General features: G+C 36.7%; 1 protein-coding gene across 1 annotated transcript in view; it reads left to right on the forward strand.

Moving 5' to 3' along the window:
• Window positions 1–24,810, forward strand: part of dnah10 (dynein axonemal heavy chain 10) — a 66,018-nt gene that overhangs the window by 23,371 nt on the left and 17,837 nt on the right. Inside the window, exons 32-59 of the mRNA XM_056456787.1 lie at window positions 643–826; window positions 919–1,053; window positions 2,783–2,935; window positions 3,027–3,215; window positions 3,670–3,816; window positions 3,905–4,096; window positions 4,181–4,299; window positions 5,770–5,928; window positions 6,513–6,648; window positions 6,722–6,844; window positions 9,184–9,315; window positions 9,396–9,612; window positions 10,965–11,084; window positions 11,210–11,355; window positions 13,533–13,685; window positions 13,777–14,037; window positions 14,266–14,438; window positions 17,024–17,117; window positions 17,295–17,459; window positions 17,541–17,729; window positions 17,840–18,011; window positions 20,123–20,326; window positions 20,420–20,500; window positions 20,589–20,786; window positions 21,491–21,652; window positions 21,841–22,015; window positions 22,502–22,683; window positions 22,795–22,931. Of these exons, the coding sequence (XP_056312762.1) occupies window positions 643–826; window positions 919–1,053; window positions 2,783–2,935; window positions 3,027–3,215; window positions 3,670–3,816; window positions 3,905–4,096; window positions 4,181–4,299; window positions 5,770–5,928; window positions 6,513–6,648; window positions 6,722–6,844; window positions 9,184–9,315; window positions 9,396–9,612; window positions 10,965–11,084; window positions 11,210–11,355; window positions 13,533–13,685; window positions 13,777–14,037; window positions 14,266–14,438; window positions 17,024–17,117; window positions 17,295–17,459; window positions 17,541–17,729; window positions 17,840–18,011; window positions 20,123–20,326; window positions 20,420–20,500; window positions 20,589–20,786; window positions 21,491–21,652; window positions 21,841–22,015; window positions 22,502–22,683; window positions 22,795–22,931 (4,498 nt within the window). The remainder of the gene's footprint in view (window positions 1–642; window positions 827–918; window positions 1,054–2,782; window positions 2,936–3,026; window positions 3,216–3,669; window positions 3,817–3,904; window positions 4,097–4,180; window positions 4,300–5,769; window positions 5,929–6,512; window positions 6,649–6,721; window positions 6,845–9,183; window positions 9,316–9,395; window positions 9,613–10,964; window positions 11,085–11,209; window positions 11,356–13,532; window positions 13,686–13,776; window positions 14,038–14,265; window positions 14,439–17,023; window positions 17,118–17,294; window positions 17,460–17,540; window positions 17,730–17,839; window positions 18,012–20,122; window positions 20,327–20,419; window positions 20,501–20,588; window positions 20,787–21,490; window positions 21,653–21,840; window positions 22,016–22,501; window positions 22,684–22,794; window positions 22,932–24,810) is intronic.

The raw sequence follows: 24,810 nt of genomic DNA on the forward strand, positions 1-24,810 counted from the left end.
TTCAGGGATGTAAATAAAAACAATGGTCGCAGCGTATTTCCTGTTTTACATGTATAATTTCTATAGCTTCCGAGAAGCCAAAAGAGCCACATATATTGATAAATAATGTTATGAAAGCTGTTTTAACATTAGGTTATGATTGAATAGCCTCTTGTTACAGTTATGAAATAGTTTGACAATGAGCAGGAAATGTTCATGGGCCAGTGGCATCACCACATTAAAATGGTTTCTACAAAACGAACATAACGGTAATCCACACAACACCAGCTGATGAATCGTTGTCTTCTGAAGCAAAACTAATTTGTGTGTTTGGCTTCAGTACTTTAAATGCTAAAATACTATTTTCATCTGATTAACTATAAACCATCAGTTCTGACCAACTGTGGGTAATGTCAAAAATATTAGTATCTTTCTTATTAGTATTTTTCTTACACACACTCATGCTTTCAGAAACAAAACAATGATTCATCAACTGGGGAACTGGATGTCTTGTGAACTTGCATAATATGACTTGCATTTTATTATATGAAATGTTTGTGTTCATCTAAAGTCATGTGCATAAGCAAAAGAAGAAAATATATTTTCTGGTGAAATGGTTGAATTTTCCTTCTTAATACAGTACATATTTTTATGTGTGGACAGTATCACAGATGCTCGTGAGTTCGAGTGGGAGAGTCAGTTGAGATTCTACTGGGTTAAAGAGCCTGATGAGCTGTTTGTGCGGCAGTGCAGTGCTCAGTTCTGCTATGGCTATGAGTACATGGGGCTGAACGGCCGACTGGTCATTACTCCCCTGACTGACCGCATCTATCTCACACTTACTCAGGTACCCAGTCTATGCCGTTATTCCACCCTAAATGGCCTATTTGATGTGTGTTTTCATGCTATTAATACTGTACATTTGTATGATGCTCTCAGGCCTTGTCTATGTTCCTGGGTGGAGCACCAGCTGGGCCTGCCGGTACAGGCAAAACTGAATCCACTAAAGATCTTGCCAAAGCTTTGGGACTTTTGTGTGTGGTCACCAACTGCGGCGAGGGCATGGACTACATGGTTAGAAAGCTCTAACCATGAGAAAGCCAACTTACTGTTATACTACATAAACTTTTTCTTCTTCTTCTTCTGAGACTAGTTTCTATATGCATGTCCTCCTAGACGGTTCAAACTACAATCACCAAACTTACTCCAAACCTCCAAACTGGTCTCACTCGAGTTGTTATATCTTTTGCAACTTTTCCGACTTTCGGTTTTCCAAAATCTCACCCGGAAATTTTGGAAAAGTCCCATTGACTTAACATTAAACAAAACTTTATGACCTCATAACTTTGCGCCAGACTGTAATAGAGACTTAAGGTGTGGCTCATTTAACTCAGACTACTAATCTGACAATCACTGATGATCTTTCAACTTACTAGCCACACCCTAGCAACTGTCCCAGAGACTTCCATTATAAAAAAACTGCCATTGACTTTACATTGGACATACTAACAACTTACCAATCCATACTAGAAACATGCTAACACGCTAATTCACACTGAAAACATGCTAGCAATATGCTAATTCATACTAGAACCCTGGTAATTTACGTTAGCAACTGCCTAGCAACCACTCAGAACACTTTAGCAACCCCCTAGCAACACCATAGCAATAACCTAGAATACCTTAGCAACCGCCTAGCAACACCTTATCAACCACCTAGCAACATCTTAGCAACCACCTAGCAACACCTTAACAACCACTCAGAACACCCTAGCAACATCTTAGCAACCACCTAGCAACACCTTACCAATGGTCTAGCAACACCTTAGCAAGCACCTAGCAAAACCTTAGCAACTACCTAGCAACACCTTAGCAATTGCCTAGCAACCACCTAGCAACGCCTTAGCAACCAACTAGCAACACCTTAGCAATTGCCTTGCAACACCTTAGCAACCACCTAGCAACGCCTTGGCAACCACCTGGCAACGCCTTAGCAACTGCCTAGCAACTACTCAGAACACCCTAGCAACCGCCTAGCAACACCTTAGCAACCACCTACCAATACCTTAGCAACTACCTAGCAACACCTTAACAACTGCCTAGCAACCACCTAGCAACACCTTAGCAACCAACCAGCAACACCTAGGCAATCCCTTTGCAACCACCTCGCAACTGCCTAGCAGCCACTCAGAACACCCTAGCAACCAGTTAGTAACCACTCAGAACACCTTGGCAACTGCCTAGCAACGCCTTAGCAACCGCTCAGAACACCCTAGCAACACCTTAGCAACCACTTAGCAACATCCTAGCAACCCCCTAACAATGCATTAGCAACCATTCAGAAGCCCCTATCAACCGTCTAGCAAGAAACATGCCAATCCATACTAGAAACATGCTAATCCATACTAGAAACATGCTAACACATTCATACTTATCCATCTATACCAACTGTTTCAAACTTCTTCAAAACTACTTCAATGATTTAAACTTTAATACTCCCTCAAACTTTCAGACGAGGCTTTCTCAAGCCACCATAAAGTTGGTCTACAAACTTTACTTTTCTAGTTTAATATTATTGCTGCTTTGTAGTTTCTGAATAGAATGTTCTAAATAAATTTTTTTATATTTATATTATGTCATATTATTTTAATACTTCAAACCATTATAGATGTCTTTAGTGTCACTCTTTGTCTATTTAAGATGTTATTGTTAAATAATTCTTCAAAAAAAAAGTCTCAATCTAACCGACTCTAATCTTTTGACTTTATGTTATTAAATCTGAGATGACTTTCTTATTCTTTAGGCTGTGGGGAAGATCCTCTCTGGTTTAGCTCAGTGTGGAGCCTGGGGCTGTTTTGACGAGTTCAATCGCATTGACGCCTCAGTGCTGTCTGTCATCTCATCCCAGATCCAAACAATCAGAAACGCTCTCATGCTGCACCTCCAGAGGTTTCATGTAAGTTTAAGTTACTGAGCAACTCTTATTGTCAAACAGTGAATGGTGCTTGTTGTAAATATTGAATGTCTTGTGTTTTTGTGTTGGTTAGTTTGAAGGTCAAGAAATCAGTCTGGATAACCGCATTGGGATTTTCATCACAATGAACCCAGGTTATGCCGGCCGCACAGAACTTCCAGAGTCAGTGAAAGCTTTATTCAGACCAGTGGTTGTAATCGTTCCTGACCTGCAGCAGATCTGTGAGATCATGCTCTTCTCAGAAGGCTTCCTCGTGGCTAAGGTAAACATTACCATTCATTAAGTCAGTGTTTCTCAACCATGTTCCAGGAGGCACATATTTTGGATGTCTCCCTTATCTGAACCATTCATTTCAAGAGTCTCTTCTAATGTTCTGATGAGTGGATTCAGGTGTGTTTGATTAGGAAGAGGTTGAAAATGAATGTGGAGTGTTGGTGTGGCTTCAGGAAGAGGGTTGGGAAACACTCCATTAAGTTATTGTAATTTTCAAAGATGAACATATAAGCAAACACAATTACATACCATCTGTTCATTTTGGTTTAATTTTTTTCCAAATTTTTCCCTCAGTTCTATTTTTTTTTTTCTTTTTTAAATTTTCTGGACTGTGTTTGAAATGTTTCTGAACCCCATTTTATAAGCATTTTATTGGGAATTAATTGAAAATAAGCAAACAACAGACTAAATATCAAAAAAATGCATCAATGGTTCACTTGCAGGTTTTGGCAAAGAAGATGACCGTGCTGTACAAACTAGCCCGGGAACAGCTGTCTAAACAGTCACACTACGACTTTGGTCTTAGAGCGCTTAAGTCTGTGTTAGTAATGGCAGGGGAGCTGAAGAGAGGTTCTCCTAATCTCAGTGAGGTACTGATCTCCCCGCATCATCCTTCCATACCTTAATGAATTGCAGTCACAAATTAACCCCTGCTTTTTCTTACTTTACACCTACTAGGATGTGGTTCTGATGAGGGCTCTTCGAGACATGAACCTGCCCAAGTTTGTATTTGAGGATGTTCCTCTGTTTTTGGGCCTCATCTCAGATCTGTTCCCTGGACTCGACTGTCCACGAGTGCGTTATCCCAGCTTTAATGATGCTGTAGAGGCAATCCTGGAGGAGAATAAGTATATCATGCTGCCCAGTCAGGTGATCCTTCCATTTAAACCTCATTCCCAAAGAACTGCAACTGTTGAAAGTTTGATTGAGTTCATGACTGGTTTTTAAATGTAGGTGGATAAAGTGGTGCAAATGTATGAAACCATGATGACCAGACACACAACCATGGTTGTCGGACCCACTGGAGGAGGGAAATCTGTGGTGATCAACACACTCTGCCAATCACAGACCAGGTCTTTTGTCTGCTCATGAGTAATAATCAGTGATAGAAAGAGTACTGAAAATATTATACTCAAGTAAATGTACTGTTGTGTGTCAAAAATGCAGTGCAAGTAAAGTAAAAGTATTTGATCTAAATCCTAAAAGTAAAAGTGCTTAATTAGTGAATGTTACTCTGCGAAAGTTATTCCACCTTATACCCTGCCAATTAAAAATGTAGTGTACATCAGTGCCATTTTCTTTTAGTGTGTTTTTAAGTGTAAGTTAAATTATTTACCATTCATGGACTATATAATATAATAATATAATGGAATAATTTAACATGAAGGCAGCACAGTGGCTGCAATGGGTAGCGCACTCGCCTTACAGCAAGAAGGTCACTGGTTCGAGCCTCGGCTGGGTCAGTTGGCATTTCTGTGTGGAGTTTGCATGTTCTCCCCGTGTTCGCGTGGGTTTCCTCTGGGTGCTCCGGTTTCCCCCACAAGTCCAAAGACATGCAGTATAAATGAATTGGGTATGCTAAATTGTCCATACTGTATGTGTGTGAATGGAAGTGTATGGGTGTTTCCCAGTGATGGGTTGCAGCTGGAAGAGCATCCGCTGCATAAAACATGTGCTGGATAAGTTGGCGGTTCAGTCCGCTGTGGCGACCCCAGATTAATAAAGGGACTAAAGTGAAAAGAAAACGAATGAATGAATGAATTTAATATGAGAACTCATTGCATTAACATTTGCACCTAAAATAAGCCAACAGAAATCAGGTTGATGCATTTACATTCAGAGCGAAACCCATGTAACCTAAACATCTAATAAAAAAACTGCAAGAATCTAGCTGTGACAATATGTTAATCCTAATTATACACTTTGCAAACTTAACTAACAGGTTAAGAGTGTCCAGCAGTTGGTACTGCGCAGCACTGATAGAATACATGTGATTTGTGCATGCATTTGAAAACGTAACATTCTGTAGTGCATTTAGTTAATGTTTTAGGCCATTTCATTCATCACTCAGCAGACATCTTTCATTTTCTTATCAGTGACATGCAGTCTGAACAGTCTCTCGGTCATTGAATGTAATGATTTTGTGTCTTCCTGGACACTCTAAATGAGTTTCCACACTGAAGTCAGTCTGTCTGATGTGATTTATCTATGCGTAATTTGATTGAACAGGAATCATGGGACTGATTATTCTACTTATCCAATCAATGTAGAGAAAAAAAACATATAATGTAGGGACAGCAGGTTGAAGGAAAGTAGCACAGTAAATGTAACGATACAGCAGTAAAAATGTTTTAGGTACACATTTTTTTTTTTAAACTTAGTAAAGGACAATTCCTGAGGGAAAAGTATTCAATTACAGTCATTTGTGTCTTTATAATGCATTACTCTCCACAATTGCATTACTTTAACAATATTTTGTAGTTTAAAAAAATGTTTTGTGTTCTTTCAGGCTAATACACATAACTCCTAAATTGTATTTTTAGGTTGGGACTGCTGACCAAATTGTACAGCCTGAACCCCAAAGCAATGAGTGTCATTGAGCTATATGGGATCCTGGATCCGGTTACTCGAGACTGGACTGATGGAATACTATCGAACATATTTCGTGACATCAATAAGCCCACTGACAAAAAAGAAAGAAGGTGAGACTTATGGCTCCTAAAAAAATAATTCTTATACAGCTCTTTATCCACCTTTTCCCCATGTTTCTCCTACGGTTTGCACTTCTATTCAGTTTACCATTCAGTAACCTCAGTTTATTTACTTCAGTTTATTTACTTCAGTTTGTTTACTTCAGTGTATTTAATCTACCAACAATCCATATACATAATGAAAACTTCTAAATGAAAAGTGAGCGATATGTTTGGCTTGACATTAGTATCACAAGGACATCTATGGGCAAATTAATTTGGAGTACACTTTTGATCCTCCAAATAATTTTCTCTTTGTATTCCCTACAGTGCAGTGATACTCAATATATGCCTGTAAGATTGTCGTGGAAAGATTGTCTGGTGATAGTGATTTGCTAATTGTTAATGAGTTGTCTTTTAATATTGGATATATGTACTTTGAGGAGAATAATGACACCTCATTCAACACACTCTTTTAACACCACAATGATCCACAGAATGTATTACCATATTTTATACAAAGCATTGTGGGCCACATGAGAAAGGTTTACAAAACCGAAAATAATTCTGCCATGAACTTTGACTTGACTTCACAGGTACATCCTGTTTGATGGGGATGTGGATGCTCTTTGGGTGGAGAACATGAATTCAGTTATGGATGATAACAAGCTTCTTACACTGGCAAATGGAGAAAGAATTCGTCTACAGAGCCACTGTGCTCTGCTCTTTGAGGTAGCATGTCAACCTTTCATTTTGACAAGAAGTCATCTGTTGTAGACTTACAAACACGAGTCTTGTGTTTTAGGTTGGGGATCTGCAATATGCTTCTCCGGCTACTGTTTCTCGTTGTGGAATGGTGTTTGTGGACCCTAAAAACCTTCGCTATGCTCCCTACTGGGAAAAATGGGTCAACAGCAGAGCCCCCAAAGTAAGATCATTTCTGTGCTTACCTTAACTGAGACCTAAACATTTCTAGCAAGATGGCTGAGCATGTCGAAAAGGGCTCACATTTTTGTTTGTTGTATTTTTGGCAACCTTAAACACATTTAAATTACAGTATGTTGCTGTGAAGCGATCGTGCTACCTACTGCGCTACCACGTCACCCATATTATATTATATTATATTATATTATATTATATTATATTATATTATATTATATTATATTATATTATATTATATTATATTATATTATATTATATTATATTATTTTATATTTTATTTTATTTTATTTTATTTTATTATATTATATTATATTATATTATATTATATTATATTATTTTATATTTTATTATATTATATTATGGGCGTCGCAGTGGGTAGCACGATCGCCTCACTGCAAGAAGGTTGCTGGTTCGAGCCTCGGCTGGGTCAGTTGGCATTTCTGTGTAAAGTTTGCATGTTCTCCCCGTGTTGGTGTGGGTTTCCTCCGGGTGCTCCGATTTCCCCCACAATTCCAAAGACATGCGGTATAGGTGAATTGGGTAAGCTTAATTGTCCATAGTGTATGAGTGTAAATGAGTGTGTATGGATGTTTCTCAGTGATGGGTTGCAGCTGGAAGGGCAAACGCTGCGTAAAACATATGCTGGAAAATTTGGCGGTTCATTCCGCTGTGGCGGCCCCTAGATTACTAAAGGAACTAAGCTGAAAAGAAAATGAATGAATGATTATATTATATTATATTATATTATATTATATTATATTATATTATATTATATTATATTATATTATATTATATTATATTATATTATATTATATTATATTATATTATATTATATGTTTAGTGCTGGGCAATGATACATTATTTTAAATGGTGATTAATCGCATGGTGTAATGCACAAAAATCAATAATTATTTTGAAAGAAGTGCATTAAGCACTTTTAAAATAATGTACTGAGTAAGTGTATGAACAAAAAAAACTTTCCCATAACATTTTAGCAGTTAAAATATTTTAAATCTCAACTTAAATGGTGTAATCAAACAAAATTTACAACCAAATATATTTACCACTGCCAGGACGTAAAAATGTTACCTAATTTGTAATAGAAATTAAGTTTTGCTTGGATTTCAGAGGCTTGATCATAACATTATAGCAGGACAGTTGCAAGCAACCTCAAGTTAAAAACAAAAACCTTTTAGCCCATTATATAGTCCATTTAATAGCAGAAGAGTAAGGTAAAATGTCTGAAAACAACAAAATTTTACTGTGCAGTAGACTTTAATCTGTGAAGTAGCCTACATGATTGTAATGAATTTGCTTTGGATAATCTCAGCCCCAGGAAATGATAAATAACATTTCAAAATAAAAATAAAACAATGACAAAATCAGCTGCATTTATCAACTCAATATTTACTTACACCTCTCAGTCAGTTTTCAGTATTAAGATAAGTCAGTACTAAGATATTCATATGTTTGTGTAAAGTTTAACAAAGTATGTGAAGAATAAAATTGTAAATCAGCTTTGATCAGCTTTATTTTACAATATTGTCTACCACAGAACAGTCACTTACAAAGAGTAACATAAAAAAAAACATATTCTTTTTATAATAATTTTTTAGGATTTAGGGCAGGGGTGCCCAAATTCTTTTCATATGAAGGGCCAAAAACCAAATATTACTGAGAGCCGTGGGCCGAAAGAAAATATAGCAAACTATATAACATTAAAGTTTCCATGGGTAAATTCCTAATTTATTTCTTAAGATTTAAAAGTAAATATAAAACATTACTTTAAATGGTGTTATCTAATGCAGTATAAGTTTTTAAATGATAACTTACTGCAATAAAAACAATCACATTTATAACACAGTGGAGTTCAATACTGAATACACTAGTCAAGCAGTATCTGCCTTTGACTTGATTTGCTCACCAAACTCTCTGCATTGTCAGGTGACAGTATGTAGGTCTACATTTAAACAAAATCTGATTAATTTACGGCATTTAATTGAAGCAATTTTCATTCCAGTTAGCTTTAACAATAAAAGAAAATAAAGAGTTACATTAAATTGTAATTGACAATCTCGAAACATTCGCATCATTCTCCCTCTTTTCTCAGATGGGATGGTGGGCCAAATCAAAGGTTGCCATGGGCCAACTTTGGTCCACGGGCCCTAGTTTGGGCATTATTGGTTTAGGGGGTTTTCACCTTTATTATGATAGGACAATGAACTCTGTGATGTGTGTCAACTCAATAACCACTAAGCTATTGAAAAAAAAAACATATTCTGATAATCAAGAGTATATTTTAACATTATTTCATTGTGTTAACAGGAAAAGGCAGATCTCTGTAAACTGTTTGAAAAGTATGTGCCCAGTGCCATTGATATGATAGTGGATGGTGTGGTTGACGGTAAACAGACAGAGAAGCTGAAGACTGTGATCCTGCAGACGGATTTAAACATGGTGGGTGGGTCACCTGAACAACACTACAGTGTACATAATCTCTTTTACTCATGAAGCACAAACCTGTTTTTCTCCTGCAGGTGATGCAGTTGACTGTGATGCTGGATTCTCTGCTGGAGAATGTGGATTTTCTTTTTGAGGAGCTGGAGTGTTGTTTTCTAGAGGCTCTCTACTGTTCACTGGGGGCTTCGCTCATCGATAAAGGCAGACAAAAGTTTGATGATTTTATCAAAAAGCTGTCCTCTCTCAGCAGTGTTCATGATGAGAAGGTGCTGGCTGGCCCTGGAGAGATTCCAGGTGAGCAGGGTCAATGGCTTCAATGGTAATTAATGGTATTGAAATACCTAGCAATAAAAGTGAACTAAGGGAATCGAAGTAATTTACTTGTTCGTCAAACAATGTGAGTCATTGTTTAACTCCTTACACCGGATCAGCGAGTTTTCGTAGTTCCAAAACAAAAACAATCAGATCTTGTATGGTTCAAGGTTATAGTAAACTCATCAAACAGATCATTTTTATAAAAAAAACTTTAGATGTTTTTTAAATGTGTGTATATATCGTATTTATATTATGAATTTAATAAATTGTATTTTTTATATACACACTTTTATGCACTTTATTACTGCTAGTAGGCAAGGAATTATTTTTAATTTTCATTTAAATAATAAAACATTTTAATTAATAAAAAATAAATAGACTTAAAAAATAGTAAAAATGACAACAAATATAATTTGAAATTCTTAAAAAATATAAAATAATAAAATCAAAATGCGCACACACACACACACACACACACACACACACACACACACACTACAGGGCATTATGAAGCCACTAACGACTTCTGTTTCTTTTCGCACTACCAGCTGATCACTTATCTCCATGTGGACAGCTTTTTCACTGTTACCAGTTTGCCCAGTGGCTCGCCGCGTATGTCTGCGTACTTAAGACTTGTAGTTGATCACGTCTATGAGGTTTGAGTCCGGCGAAGAAGGGTTCCAGAAAGCAGGGTAAAACAAAAACAAAATAAACAAGTAAATAACAGGTTGAGAACGTGGTAAGATCTGAAAACGTGGTAAAAATCAGACGGCTTTTCTGTATTTGAATTGCTTTAAAACACAATCGATTGGAATTAGGGAAGGGTATGGGTGGGGGTATCAGTCGGTCGTTTGGTCATTCAGTCAGTCAGTCGACAGCGGCCCCTTTAGAAGAGCAGGCACGAACGGCACTGACGAGAGAAATTTGAGATATCAAAAAACAGTCTCTAGTGGATTCGTGAAAACAAAAACTGCAAAAAAAAAAAGAAAAATCATAGCTCCTGGGACATTCGCGTTCTCTAGAAATGTATACGGGGTACGTTACCAAAATGATTATGATTAAATGATAATTAGTTAAATAAAAAATATAACAATAATACTAATGAAACCTACAATAGTTACTTAAGAACAGTAAAATAATGCTAAATTACAGACAGCAAAAAAATGTTTAACTAAATTTTTATAATAATAATAATATAATAATTTTATTATTACATAATAGTTACATATTATGATAATTATTTTGTTATTACATTTTATTCTTGCAGTCAAATGTTAAAATTCGATTTTAAAATCTTTGTTTAAAATTATTTAAAATGTTTAATTTTGCAGTTTACTTGCCGACTCTCTATGACTTTCATTTTGACGGAACCCAAAAGAAGTGGGTTCCCTGGGGTTCCATGGTCTCAAAATACATTCATAATCCTGATATGAAATTCATCGACATCCTTGGTAATGCAGTCTTCTTTTCGCTTTATTTACTCTGACCTTTTTTACTATTTATGTACTTATCTAGTTCTTTTTTCTGTCGTATACTTCACTCATGAAAGCTCATTTTAACCATTTGTCTTTCTTAGTCCCGACAGTAGACACGACTCGTGCTAATTGGCTGCTGGAGCAGATGGTGAAAGTGAAAAGGCCAGTAGTTCTGGTTGGAGAGTCTGGCACCTCTAAAACAGCCACAATACAAAACTTCCTGAGTAATCTCAATACAGACACAACTGTACGTCCACTGTCTGCTCTTTCTGTAAAGTCTATTTAAACAGTGCTGATTTAGACACCTGCCAGTTTTTTTGTAGCTTAATTGAGCTTTTTTGGCTTTTCATAATGTATTTCATCAATCTAACGTAAAAGAAATATCCAAATTGCACTTTTATGTTTTTTTTTGTATTAGCTTCATCTTGGGTCAAACAGAAAATTATAACTCTGTAAATACAATCTAAATAATATAGATAATTTTTATACACATACACAAACACCATAAAATCACAGACAAGTTCAATTCATCAAACATGAGAGTATCAGAAAACACAATTATACGCTAAGTACGAATATTAATAATAAGATATCAAACACATACACACACACATATATATATATATATATATATATATATATATATATATATATATATATATATATATAAATATATATATATATATATATATATATATATATATATATATATATGTATATATATATATATATATATATATATATATATATATATATATATATACACACACACACAGTTTAAATCAGAATTGTTAGCCCCCTTTGACTGTATTATTTTTTTTATATTTACCAATTGATGTTTAACAGAGCAATGAAATTTTTTTCTGGGGAATGTCTTATTTTTTTTGTTTGTTTTTTTTATACACACAATACCCCATAATGACATTGTGAAAAAAGAGTTTTTAAAATTGTTGCAAATGTATTAAATAAAAACCTGAAAAATCACATGTACATAAGTATTCACAGCCTTTGCTCAATACTTTGTTGATGCACCTTTGGCAGCAATTACAGCCTCAAGTCTTTTTGAATATGATGCCACAAGCTTGGCACACCTGTCTTTGGGAATTTTTGTCCATTCTTCTTTGCAGTACCTCTCAAGCTCTATCAGGTTGGGTGGAAAGCGACGGTGTACAGCGATTTTCAGATCTTTCCAGAAATGTTCAATAGGATTTAGATCTGGGCTCTGGCTGGGCCACTAAAGGACATTCACCGAGTTGTTGTGAAGCCGCTCCATTGATATTTTGGCGGTGTGCTTTGGGTCATTGTCCTGCTGGAAGATGAACCGTCGTCTCAGTCTGAGGTCAAGAGCACTCTAAAGCAGGTTTTTATTCAGGATGTCTCTGTACTTTGCTGCATAAATCTTTCCCTCTATCCTGACTAGTCTTCCAGTTCCTGCTGCTGAAAACCATCTCCACAGCATGATGCTTCACTGTAGGGATGGTATTAGCCTGGTGATAATTGGTGCCTGGTTTTCTCTAAACGTAACGCCTGGCATTCACTCCAAAGAGTTCAATTTTAGTCTCATCAGACCAGAGAATTTTGTTTCTTATGATCTGAAAGTCCCTCAGATGCCTTTTGACAAATTCCAGGCGGGAAGTGGCTTCCGTCTGGCCACTACCATACAGGCCTGATTGGTGGATTGCTGCACAGATGGTTGTCCTTCTTAAGGTTCTCCTCTCCACAGAAGAACGCTGGAGCTCAGACCATCGGGTTATTGATCACCTCCCTGACTAAGGCACTGTCAACCCTGAGACCTTTTATAGACAGGTATATGCCTTTTCAAATCCAAACAACTGAATTGACCACATGTGAACTCCAATAAAGCTGCTGAAACATCTCAAGAATGATCAGTGGAAACAGAATGTACCTGATCTCAATTTAGAGCTTCACAACAAAGGCTGTGAATACTTATTTACATGTGATTTTTCAGCTTTTTTTATTTTTAATCAATTTGCAACAATTTAAAAACTCTTTTTTTCATATTGTCTTTATGGGGTATTGTTTGTAGAATTTTAAGGAAAAAAATGAATTCAATCCATTTTGGAATAAGGCTGTAACATAAAATATGTGGAAAAAGTGAAGCGCTATGAATACTTTCCGGATGCACTGTATAAATGTCACTAATGTGTTTCCAATGTTTTGTAGCATTGATTCTACTTAATAATACATAATCTGCATAATAAAACATAATCTTGTAGTACAAAAAGGTCAATCAATTGTGTAATCAATCAGCTGGGGAAATTTGGTGAAAACAAATTGTTTTTATTTTTTATCCATATTTTCTTTTTTGCCTTAATTAAGATCATCACTATAAGTATAATATTATAAGTTACTACAAGGATATAATATAATAAGATAATATAATAAGTCTCGCCTTTTTCCCAGATAATGATGACCATCAATTTCTCATCAAGAACAACCTCCATGGACCTGCAGAGGACTCTGGAGGCAAGTGTTGAAAAGAGAACCAAGGACACGTTCGGTCCTCCAATGGGCAAAAGGCTCCTTGTCTTTATGGATGACCTCAACATGCCAAGGGTAACACTGTGTTTATACTGTACATAATCTCAAAATCTCAAATCAGTTTTACACCACTGCTCATAATGGATTCTCATTTGTTTCTTCTCAGGTGGATGAATATGGAACTCAACAACCTATAGCTCTCCTCAAGCTACTGTTGGACAGGGGCGGCATGTATGACAGAGGAAAAGAACTCAACTATAAGCTCATAAAGGACTTGGGCTTCATTGCAGCCATGGGGAAGGCAGGCGGTGGTAGGAATGAAGTGGACCCACGATTCATCTCTCTTTTCAGTGTGTTCAACATCCCCTTCCCTGAGGAGGAATCCCTACATCTCATCTACTCTTCTATTCTTAGAGGACACACCAAGGTGCAAGAGATATTTCAGCTTCTTGATTAAAAAATGATGAGATTTGCTGTCATGAAGTGAAATATTAAATATAGGTATATATTGTAGGGCTGCACTGATAGAATGAGATATTACTATACTGCAATTATTTTCTCATGTTGTGTTTATAATTTATATTTTCATATTAATATTTACCTCAGCTCTGTTTTATGATTTTTAAATCAGAATTATGACTGTTTTACTTTATAGCCCTTCGAGGAGTGCATTCGAAACATCTGTGACAAGCTGACGTTTTGCACTCTGGAGCTGTACAAAACCATAATTAAGGATTTACCGCCAACACCTTCCAAGTTCCACTACATCTTTAACTTGAGAGATCTCTCCAGAGTCTACCATGGCCTGACGCTGACCAACCCTGAGAGGTTTGCACTTTCATCATTAAGATTTAGAAAGGGCTTAGACCGTTCTGTTTAATTTGATGTATACAAACACTCTAAAAACTTTTAAGCCAGTACAACAACAACATTTTTTAAAAATATTTCCCAAATTATCTTTAATAGGGCAAAGACATTTTCACAGTATGTCTGATAATATTTTTTTCTTCTGGAGAAAATCTTATTTATTTTATTTTAGCTCAAATAAACAGTTTTAAATTTTTTAATAAACATTTTAAGGTCAAAATTATTAGCCCCTTTAAGCTATATATTTTTTTGATAGTCTACAGAACAAACCATCGTTATACAATAACTTGCCGAATTACTCTAACCTGCCTAGTTAACCTAATTAACCTAGTTAAGCCTTTAAATGTCACATTAAGCTGTATAGAAGTGTCTTGAAAAATATCTAGTAAAATATTATTTACTGTCATCATGGCAAAGATAAAAGAAATCAGTTATTAGAAATGAGTTATTAAAACTATTATGTTTAAAAATTGGGTAAAAAAAACATGGGGGCTAATAATTCTGACTTCAACTGTAGACATAACAGTTAAATACAAATTAACAGTCCACATTAGAGGTGTGAACCTATACTGGTCTCTCGGTTCGGTTACGATTATCATGCCATTGTATTGAACCGAATCGAGGGCATGATAATCGTAACCGAACCGAACCGTGAGACCAGTATTCGGTGCATCACGGTGCATTGACGATGCTTTACAGTGATGTATTTTGGGGGGTGGCTATAACAAGCTGTCTGTATAAACACACACACACATGGACACACAGCACCACACTGTCTCTTATTCACACACATACACAAACATAAGACAGCACCAAACAAACGCACGTACACACACACACGCGCACACACGCGCACTCACACACTCACACACACAATTCCACCCACCTACCCACCCACCCACACACGCCACAAGCGCTTGATTGCTCGCTCGCTCGGGAGAACTATTGTGAGACTTCCCACTCCTGTTAAAATTACACCTGAGTTACCGACCGCTCCCGCGCTTTTATTCGGAAATTTATTCTATCTAGTCGGGTCCCGCGACAATGCACAGGTACAGCCGTGAGAATGCATACAGCCGAGAGGAAAAGAGAGGGGAGGAAAAGTCACGCCAGCAGCCGAGAGGAAAAGTCATGCCAGCAGCCAGGAGGGGAAGTCACACCAGCAGGTGAAATGGGCCACAGTGAGAGAAAGAGAGAAATGGAGTACTTTCATTAACTCAAATGCAGAGAAATAGGGGCTTCTGCTGTAAGTGCCAGTTAAAGACTTTCCAGAAAACACACACACAGTGAAATTTTTAAGTAGTTGGCGCCTGTAGTGTTGTTAATACTCGTGCCCGCCTCCCTCGTGACAGAGCGCATATGAGATAAATGACGTCAGTACATAATAACCGGTTATGATTATTACTGAACCAATTCCGAATTTTCCGCGTCTGCATCGCGGTGCACCGAAGAAACAATTAATTTTGAAACCCCTAGTCCACATGTGCTAATGGTTTCTTTTTGTAGAGCAATCTAGGTAAATGTGAGATGAAAGTTCATATTAAAAGTCTTTCTACAGCTGTGAAGAATGAAGAAAATGTACATTTAATTTAAGTAAACGTGTTAAACGTAGTTTTATTCCGAGATTTTACAGATTTTTGCCAAACCAAAAAAAAAAGCAACTTTTTTCAAGTTAAATTTTTAACTTGGGGTTTGTGTCTGGTGGGTGCCTTGTTGCAAAACTGAAAATTTTCGCTACCTGCCTATGTCGTTTTTTACCTGAACAATCAAATTCAAAACCGGGAAACCGCCCAATCTGGCAACACTGTGTGCAGGTGCTGTAGTGGTGTCCCATTTCTTAGTGTTAAATTTTGAAGCCCTTCCCCATCACACTGAAGGGTTTGAAGGGTCAAGGGGAAGGGTAAAGGGTACAAAAATAGAATTATATCTGAATGTAGAATATAACATTATATCTGAGATTATATCAAGACAGGGAGAATTTGAATATGGTGAAAAAGCTTGTAAGTTACTTTCACATCAATTGAGACATACAACTGAAATTGTATAATAATGATATAGCTGAAATTCAGACGGGTCAAGGAGTAACTACAGATCAGTTGGACATTAACAAGCAGTTAAAAAAAACTCTATGAGAAGTTATATACATCTGAGACAAATGATAAGGTGAATATAGTACATTTCTTTGATACAATAGAAATGCCTAATATCAGTGAACAAGACAAGCACAATCTTAAACAACCCATATCTAAAGGAAAATCTAAACCCATATCTAAAGGAAAAATCGAACAAGCCATCAAACAAATGAAAAGCGGAAAGGCACTCAGCCCTGATGGATTTATAATTGAATTTTATAAGAAACTTTCACACAAATGATCCCCAATTTTTCAAAAAAGGTGTTTAATGGATTTAAAAAACACCAAATCCATGTTCTCCAGTGATCTGTAAGGGCTAGATCACTGGCAATCGTGACAATAGCATTTGCAATACTCTACACTTGTTTTCCCCATATTGTATCTATCATGTAGTGTCTCTTATTTTGTCCCCAGGTTCTGTACAGCCACCCAGTTTGTTCGTGTTTGGAGGAATGAATGCTTAAGAGTTTTCCATGACAGACTTATTAATGAAACAGACAAAATCAAGGTATGCTTGCTTCCTGTAAACCTGTAGCTCTTAATAATGTTACTTTGGACTAAGTATCACATTTGTAATATCTATAAATACACATGATAAATATTTGTGCAAAAGTAGTTTGACGCGCATAACAGTCTTTATGTTAAACTACACACTTAATGTCCCATATTTTGAATTAACACTCAGGTCCAAGGACATATAAAGAATCTGATTGAAGAACACTTCAGATCAGACCTGGATTCGGCCATGAGAGATCCAATTCTGTTTGGCGATTACAGAACAGCTCTTAAATCTGAGCCACGGGTTTATGAGGATATACTGGACTATGATGCATCCAAAGCTCTGTTTCAGGTGCAAGGAGGTCTTTTTCGCTCCAGTTACATTTACATCATGGCACATTAATGCCATCTGCATTTCCTCTGACCCCTGTAGGAGATACTGGAGGAGTATAATGAAAATAAGACGAGAATGAACTTGGTGCTGTTCGATGATGCGCTTGAACACCTGACTGTCGTTCATCGGATCATCAGGATGGATCGAGGTCATGCATTGCTGGTTGGTGTAGGCGGTTCAGGGAAACAGTCTCTTACAAAGCTGGCTGCCTTCACTGCAGGTTATGAGGTATGCAGGTTCCTCATTGCATATTTTGCATGTATGTAATATTTCATCTTACATTTAATATATATTTTTATGAACTGGTATGATGTTAATCTTCAGCTCTTTGTTTATAGGTGTTTGAAATTGTGCTTAGTAGAGGGTACTCAGAGACTAACTTTCGTGATGATCTGAAAACTCTGTACCTCAAACTGGGTATAGAGAATAAGAAAATAGTTTTCCTGTTTACTGATGCTCATGTGGCTGAGGAAGGTTTTCTGGAGCTCATCAACAACATGCTTACATCAGGTATTTGAAATGACTGTTAATGCAAATAACACATTTGTGAATCAGTTGGTTTAATTTAAATTAGTTCGACTTTTGTGGACTGGACTATCTAAAGGTGCCATAGAATGAAAATTTGGATATACACTCACCGGCCACTTTATTAGGTATACGCAAATTTCTGATTAGCTAATCATCAGCCATCATTGGAAGCAACTTCATGCATTTAGGCATCTAAGCATGGTCAAGACGATCTGCTGCAGTTCAAACCGAGCATCAGAATGTGGAAGAAAGGTGATTTAAGTGGCTTTGAACAAGGCATGATTGTTGGTGCCAGACGGGCTGGTCTAAGTATTTCAGAAACTGATGATCTACTGGGATTTCACGCACAACCATCTCTAGGGTTTAAAGGCAACAGTAACTCAAATAACCACTCGTTACAACCGAGGTCTGCAGAGGAGCATCTCTGAACGCACAACACGTCCAACTTTGAGGCGGATGGGATACAGCAGCAGAAGACCACACTGGGTGACACTCCTGTCAGCTAAGAATAAGAAACTTTGGCTACAATTCCCACAGACTCACCAAAATTGGACATTAGAAGATTGGAAAAATGTTGCCAAACGTTTGATTGATTTCTGCTGCAACATGTGTCAAAGCATAGATCCATCCTGCCTTGTATCAATGGTTTAGGCTGTTGGCAGGGGTATGGGAAGTGTAATGGTGTGGGGGATATTTTCTTGGCACACTTAGGGCCTATTAGTACCAATTGAGCATCATGTCAACACCACAGCCTACCTGGTATTGTTGCTGACCATGTTCATCCCTTAATGACCACAGTGTACTTATCTTCTGATGGCTACTTCCAGCAGGATAACACACCATGTCATAAAGTGCGGATCATTTCAGACTAGTTTCTTGAACATGACGAGTTCACTGTACTCAAATGGCCTCCACAGTCACCAGTTCTCAATCCGATAGAGCACCTTTGGGATGTGGTGGAACAGGAGATTCGCATCATGGATGTGCAACCGACACATCTGCAGCAACTGCGTGATGCTATCATGTCAATATGGACCAAAATTTCTCAGGAATATTTCCAGGACCTTGTTGAATCTATGCCATGAAGGAGTAAGGCAGTTCTGAAGGGAAAAGTGGGTTCAACCTGGTACTAGTAAGATGTACCTAATAAAGTGGCCGGTGAGTGTACATAGGCATAGCTGAACAATAAGAGTTTAGAACATGGGAATGACATACCGTGAGCCTCAAACACCATTGATGGGCCACAGTGTTTCCTAATGAGATTACAACAATATTCATTTTTCATTTTAAGCTTACCTGATCTTCTAATAAGCATACTACCATGTGCGAGACAAAAAAATAACAGTTTTGTGAAGCAGGCAGACATGCACGATCTCAGAGTATTCACAGCTTGTCAGAATCCAAAATGCAGGTTATATGGATTTTAAATATATTCAGCACCACCCTGAAGAGAAATAAAGGCTGTTAAAATGTATATTTTGTCAGTTTAAAGCAGGGAGGGACAAACTTGGTCCTGGAGAGCCAGTGTCCTGCAGAGTTTTGCTTCAACACTAATCAAACACACCCGAACATGCTAATCAGTGTCTTCAAGATCACTAGACAGCTATAGGCAGGCGTGTTTAATTAGGGTTGGAGCTAAACTCTGCAGGACACTGGCCCTCCAGGACCAAGTTTGCCCATTCCTTGTTTAATGTGTACATTGTTTGTAATGAGGGAACAAACACATGTGAATGGCTGAGTAGAAATGTTTAATGTACAGTTCGTTTATGCATATATCACTCAGCTTCTTATCATTAATGCCATTAAATTCATGAAACACATTTGTTTATGCAGAGGTTGACATTTCCTGGCTGTGTTTTTATATACATTAAGGATTTATAATAAAATCTCAATCGTTCCAAATCTGTTTAAAACCATGCTCTTCGTTCAGGTATATTCCTGTAGTTATAAATGAGCATAAAACTATTTCTGGAGAATTTTTGGACTTGAATTTTTGTTAAACAACAAACCTACTACGTAAATATTGAGCAAATTGAATCAATGCATTCTATGTCACCGTTAAATGATATGCTAACATCAGTTTTTGTCATCAGGGATGGTTCCAGCACTGTTTGCTGATGATGAGAAGGAATCAGTCCTAAACCAGCTGCGAGATGAAGCTATGAAATCGGGTTGTGGTCCTTCGAAAGAGAGTGTCTGGCAATATTTTGTCAACAAAAGTGCCAACAACTTGCATATAGTGCTGGCCATGTCTCCTGTAGGAGAAACTCTCAGAACACGCTGCAGGAATTTCCCAGGTACTTGAGAAATGCGTAAAAAAATTTGGTCTTACTCCAACTTCTTTGATTTGATAGTTTCATATGTTCTTTGTGTGTATTTTTGTGCATCAGGGTTGGTTAATAACACAAGCATCGACTGGTTCTCTCCATGGCCTCTTCAGGCTCTATATGCAGTGGCCAAGTCCTTCTTAGGTGTGTTTTAGATATGATTATTATTGATCACTAATCATGTGCATTGTGCAAGCTCATTAATAAAATGTTGTGTCATGTCAAATTTCAGGTGAGAGTCCAATGATCCCAGAGAGCCATTCAGAGGCTGTGATTGATCACGTGTGCATGGTTCACAGCTCAGTAGGCGACTATAGTAAACTGTTCCTGCAAACGCTACGTCGTAGCAACTACGTCACCCCTAAAAACTACCTGGACTTTATTAACACCTACTCTAACCTACTGGAGGACAAAGATAAATACATACTGGGTAAGAGCACATTTATAGTATCTTGAGCTGTTTAGGAAATGTTTGTCTATGATTTTGAAATAATCATAGCAAGCAATATCCCAGCAAACAATTTTGTGTTTAATAGACGCCTAATAGACATGTAAACGTTGACAGCTTGGCTAAAACAAGGATAAACTTGGGCTGTCAGTGAAAATCTAATAGAATAGCCCAAAACTAGACAATTCAAATAGACAAGTTAGACAGACTTTATATGTGTAGTCGTTCATTTCTGTTTATTTGATGACTAGTGTAGTTTTGGCCAATAGTTTTGGCCTAATCTATTAGACTTTCACTGACAGGTCAAATTTAGCCTTGTTTTAACCAAGACGACTATGTTTAGACGTCTATAAGACATCTTTTAAAAACAAAAAATGCTTGTTGGGATGCCAGTGTTATAATTAAATAAAACTAAAATAAGATATATCAGATGAATATTAGATAAAAAAAACTTCAAAAGATAGTTCACCCAAAAATAAAAATGTACTCACTTCCAAAATTGTTTGAGTTTCTGTGTTAATATTTTGAGAAATGTTAAAAAGTTATAGCCATTGACTTCTTCAAATCATTTTAGTAGCTATTGGTTTAAAAATGGCTTTAAAATAAAATCTAATTATCAAAATATCAATAAAAACTATGGTATAAACTGAATACTAAAATACCACTGACCTGTATGTACTTTCCAGCACAATTTAAACGTCTCGAAGGGGGTTTGGATAAGCTGAAGGAGGCGAGTGGGCAGCTAGCAGAGCTCAACGTCAAACTAGACGAGCAGAAAGTTGTGCTGGCAGAGAAGACTTCAGCCTGTGAGATCCTTCTAGAAGAGATCTGCTCTAACACTGCTGTCGGTTTGTAGAACTCCATATACAACAACATTAAGAAACATTTGTGTTATTCCCATCAGGATTTTATTCATGTTATAAATGTACTGATGTTTTAAAAGTGGGAAGATAAAGGATGATCCATATAGAAAGCAACAAAGATTCTGTTAAACAGCAAACTGATAAAAACAGATGGTAAATGATGTCAATTTCAGCGGAGGAGAAGAAAACCCTGGCGGAGGAGAAGGCTAAAGAAATAGAAGAGCAGAATAAGGTAATAGTGGTGGAGAAGAAGGATGCTGAGAGCTCTCTAGCTGAAGCTCTTCCTGCTTTAGAGGCTGCTCGCATCGCCCTGCAAGACTTGGACAAAACTGATGTCACAGAAATCAGGTGATTGCTCAAACTCTAAATTCAAAGTCCTGTAAATAATATGCTGGACACAACTAATGTTTTGCAAAATTGTTCAACATATTATAGTATTTTTATTATCATAGGATATTCACCCTAAAACAAAATATATTTTGATTTAGTTTTCTGTTGAAATTGGTTCAAGTGCAAACTTAATTTTGGGGAACAAACTGCCCCTTTACTTGACAAGAGAAATTAAATGCCTTTAAATGTAAGAAAATCACCTTTCTGGTCTATTTGCTTCCAAATTCTGATTTATTTTAGACTATTTGACCTTTATGTACAGTTAAAGTCAGAGTTATTAGCTTATTATTTTTTTACCTGAATTATAGAAAATATTGTGAAAAAATCCTTGCTCTGTTAAACATCATTTGGGAAATATTTGAAAAAGGAACAAAAAAAATTCATAGACTAACAATTTTGACTTCAACTGTATCTCTTTTCTCTTTCTCATTTGTGGTGTTGTAGATCTTTCGCCAAACCACCTAAACAGGTGCAGACTGTGTGCGAGTGCATCCTTGTCATTCGGGGCTATAAAGAGATCAACTGGAAGACAGCCAGGGGCATGATGTCAGAGGGCAACTTCCTGCGGTCGCTTATGGAAATGGACTGTGACTCAATCAATGCCAATCAAGTTAAACATGTCAAAGGTAAACCGCTATCTTTATACTTGTCTTCTTGATGCTACTCAATGCATTGAAATCATTTAAGATGTATTTATTTGTAAATTTGCTGACAAAAAAATATCGTCATCTGCCTAGCCTATCTAAGAAACCTCAACACCAGTTTGGAGGAGATGCAAGCCATCAGTAAAGCTGGTTCTGGGATGCTAAGGTTCGTGGAGGCAGTCATGGGCTACTGTGAAGTGGCCAGAGACATCAAACCTAAGAGAGAAAAGGTCTGATATCCTATAATTGATTCATTTCTACATCACTGGTCAAATTTTGTTTTTAAAAGAATCAAGTTGTCAGCAGGTTTGCATTTATGACCAGATATAGTAAATCATACCAATAAATTGGTCAGAAATAATAATATTCATAAAAACAATTATGAAATATTATTAGAACTGTATTATATTAAAATAGGACGACGCAGTCGCTGGTTCGAGCCTCGGCTGGGTCAGTTGCCATTTCTGTGTGGAGTTCTCTCTGCGTTTGCGTGGGTTTCCTCCGGGTGCTCCGTTCATTCCAAAGACATGCCATACAGGTGAATTGGGTATGCTAAATTGTCCGTAGTGTGTGAATAAGTGTGTATGTGTTTCCCAGTGATGGGTTGCAGCTGGAAGGGCATCCGCTGCATAAAACAAATGCTGGATAAGTTGGCGGTTCATTCCGCTGTGTCTACCCCAGATTAATAAAGGGACTAAGTATTAATATATTAAAATATAGCTTCAGTCTTCTATCTTAGATTTCATTCAGAAGTTGTTTTAATATGCAGATCTATTGCACAAACAGTGTGTTTCTGGTTGATTAAAAAAAGAAAATAAAATTTCAGCAAAGATGTATTATTGATAATGTCAGATATGCATTGATAATGTTAATTCTGCTTTAAATAAATGTTGTTCTTTTGAACTTTCTATTCATCAAAGAATCGTGAAAAACACATCAGAGTTTTTAAGAAGTTAAACATTAACAATATGGAAGAACCATTATTAATAATTAAGCACCAGTTATAAAAGATAATCACCAAATCAACGTTCAAAACTTTTTTCTGAAGGATCTTGTCACACTGACAACTGAAGCAATGGCTGCTGAAAATTCATGGCATATTAACAATAAATTAAGTTTTAAAATAAATGAAAACAAAATTAGATATCAAATATTGTTTTTATCATTCATTCATTCTTTTTCCTTCAACTTAGTCCCTTATTTATTAGGGGTCGCCACAGTGGAATGAACCGCTAACTTATCCAGCATTTGTTTTATGCAGCGGATGCCCTTCCGGCTGCTACCCTGTACTGGGAAACACCCATACCCTTATTCTCTCACACACACACACACACACACACACACACACACACACACACTCATACACTACAGCCAATTTAGCTTATTCAATTCACCCATAGCGCATGTCTTTGGACTGTGGAGGAAACCCGAGAACCTGAAGGAAACCCACACGAACAAAAGGAGAACATGCAAACTCCAACTAACCCAGCAGGGGCTCAAACCAGCAACCTTCTTGCTGTGAGGCAACAGTGCTAACCACTGAGCCACCGTGCCGCCCTGACTTTGTTTATCAAATATTTTGAAATCAAATATACTGTATGTTTTATCACAAACTAAAAACTAAATTTCTTCTTTTTTTATTCATGTTTATTGTGAACACTTAATTAAGTACAATCCTACAATATTTCAATGTACATTTACAAACGTTATTGTCAGGTTTACTAACTATACATAGAACTCAAATTTTGTTAAATTATATAAAGAAAAACAGCATAAAAAAGAAAATAATAAAAATTAAAAAGCTATTTACATCCAAGGTGAAAATGCATGTAATATTATAATTCCTTCCAAAATAATCTCAAGTGACCATCTTCATTAAACACATGTGAATAACACACAATACAATATGAATATATATATATATATATATATATAACAATATACATATACACACATTAGCATATATTTATCTATCAGTCAAGCATCTTCTATTGGTTTATAGCAACAAAATCAGGGGTTCTAACTGAAATGTAATCAACCCATTTTCTCCATTTTCCCAGGAATATATCCTTCTTTAAATTAACTACAGAAGTTAAACACTAATTTCAT

The sequence above is a fragment of the Danio aesculapii genome, chromosome 5 (genome assembly GCF_903798145.1).
Source record: "Danio aesculapii chromosome 5, fDanAes4.1, whole genome shotgun sequence".
NCBI lineage: Eukaryota > Metazoa > Chordata > Actinopteri > Cypriniformes > Danionidae > Danio > Danio aesculapii.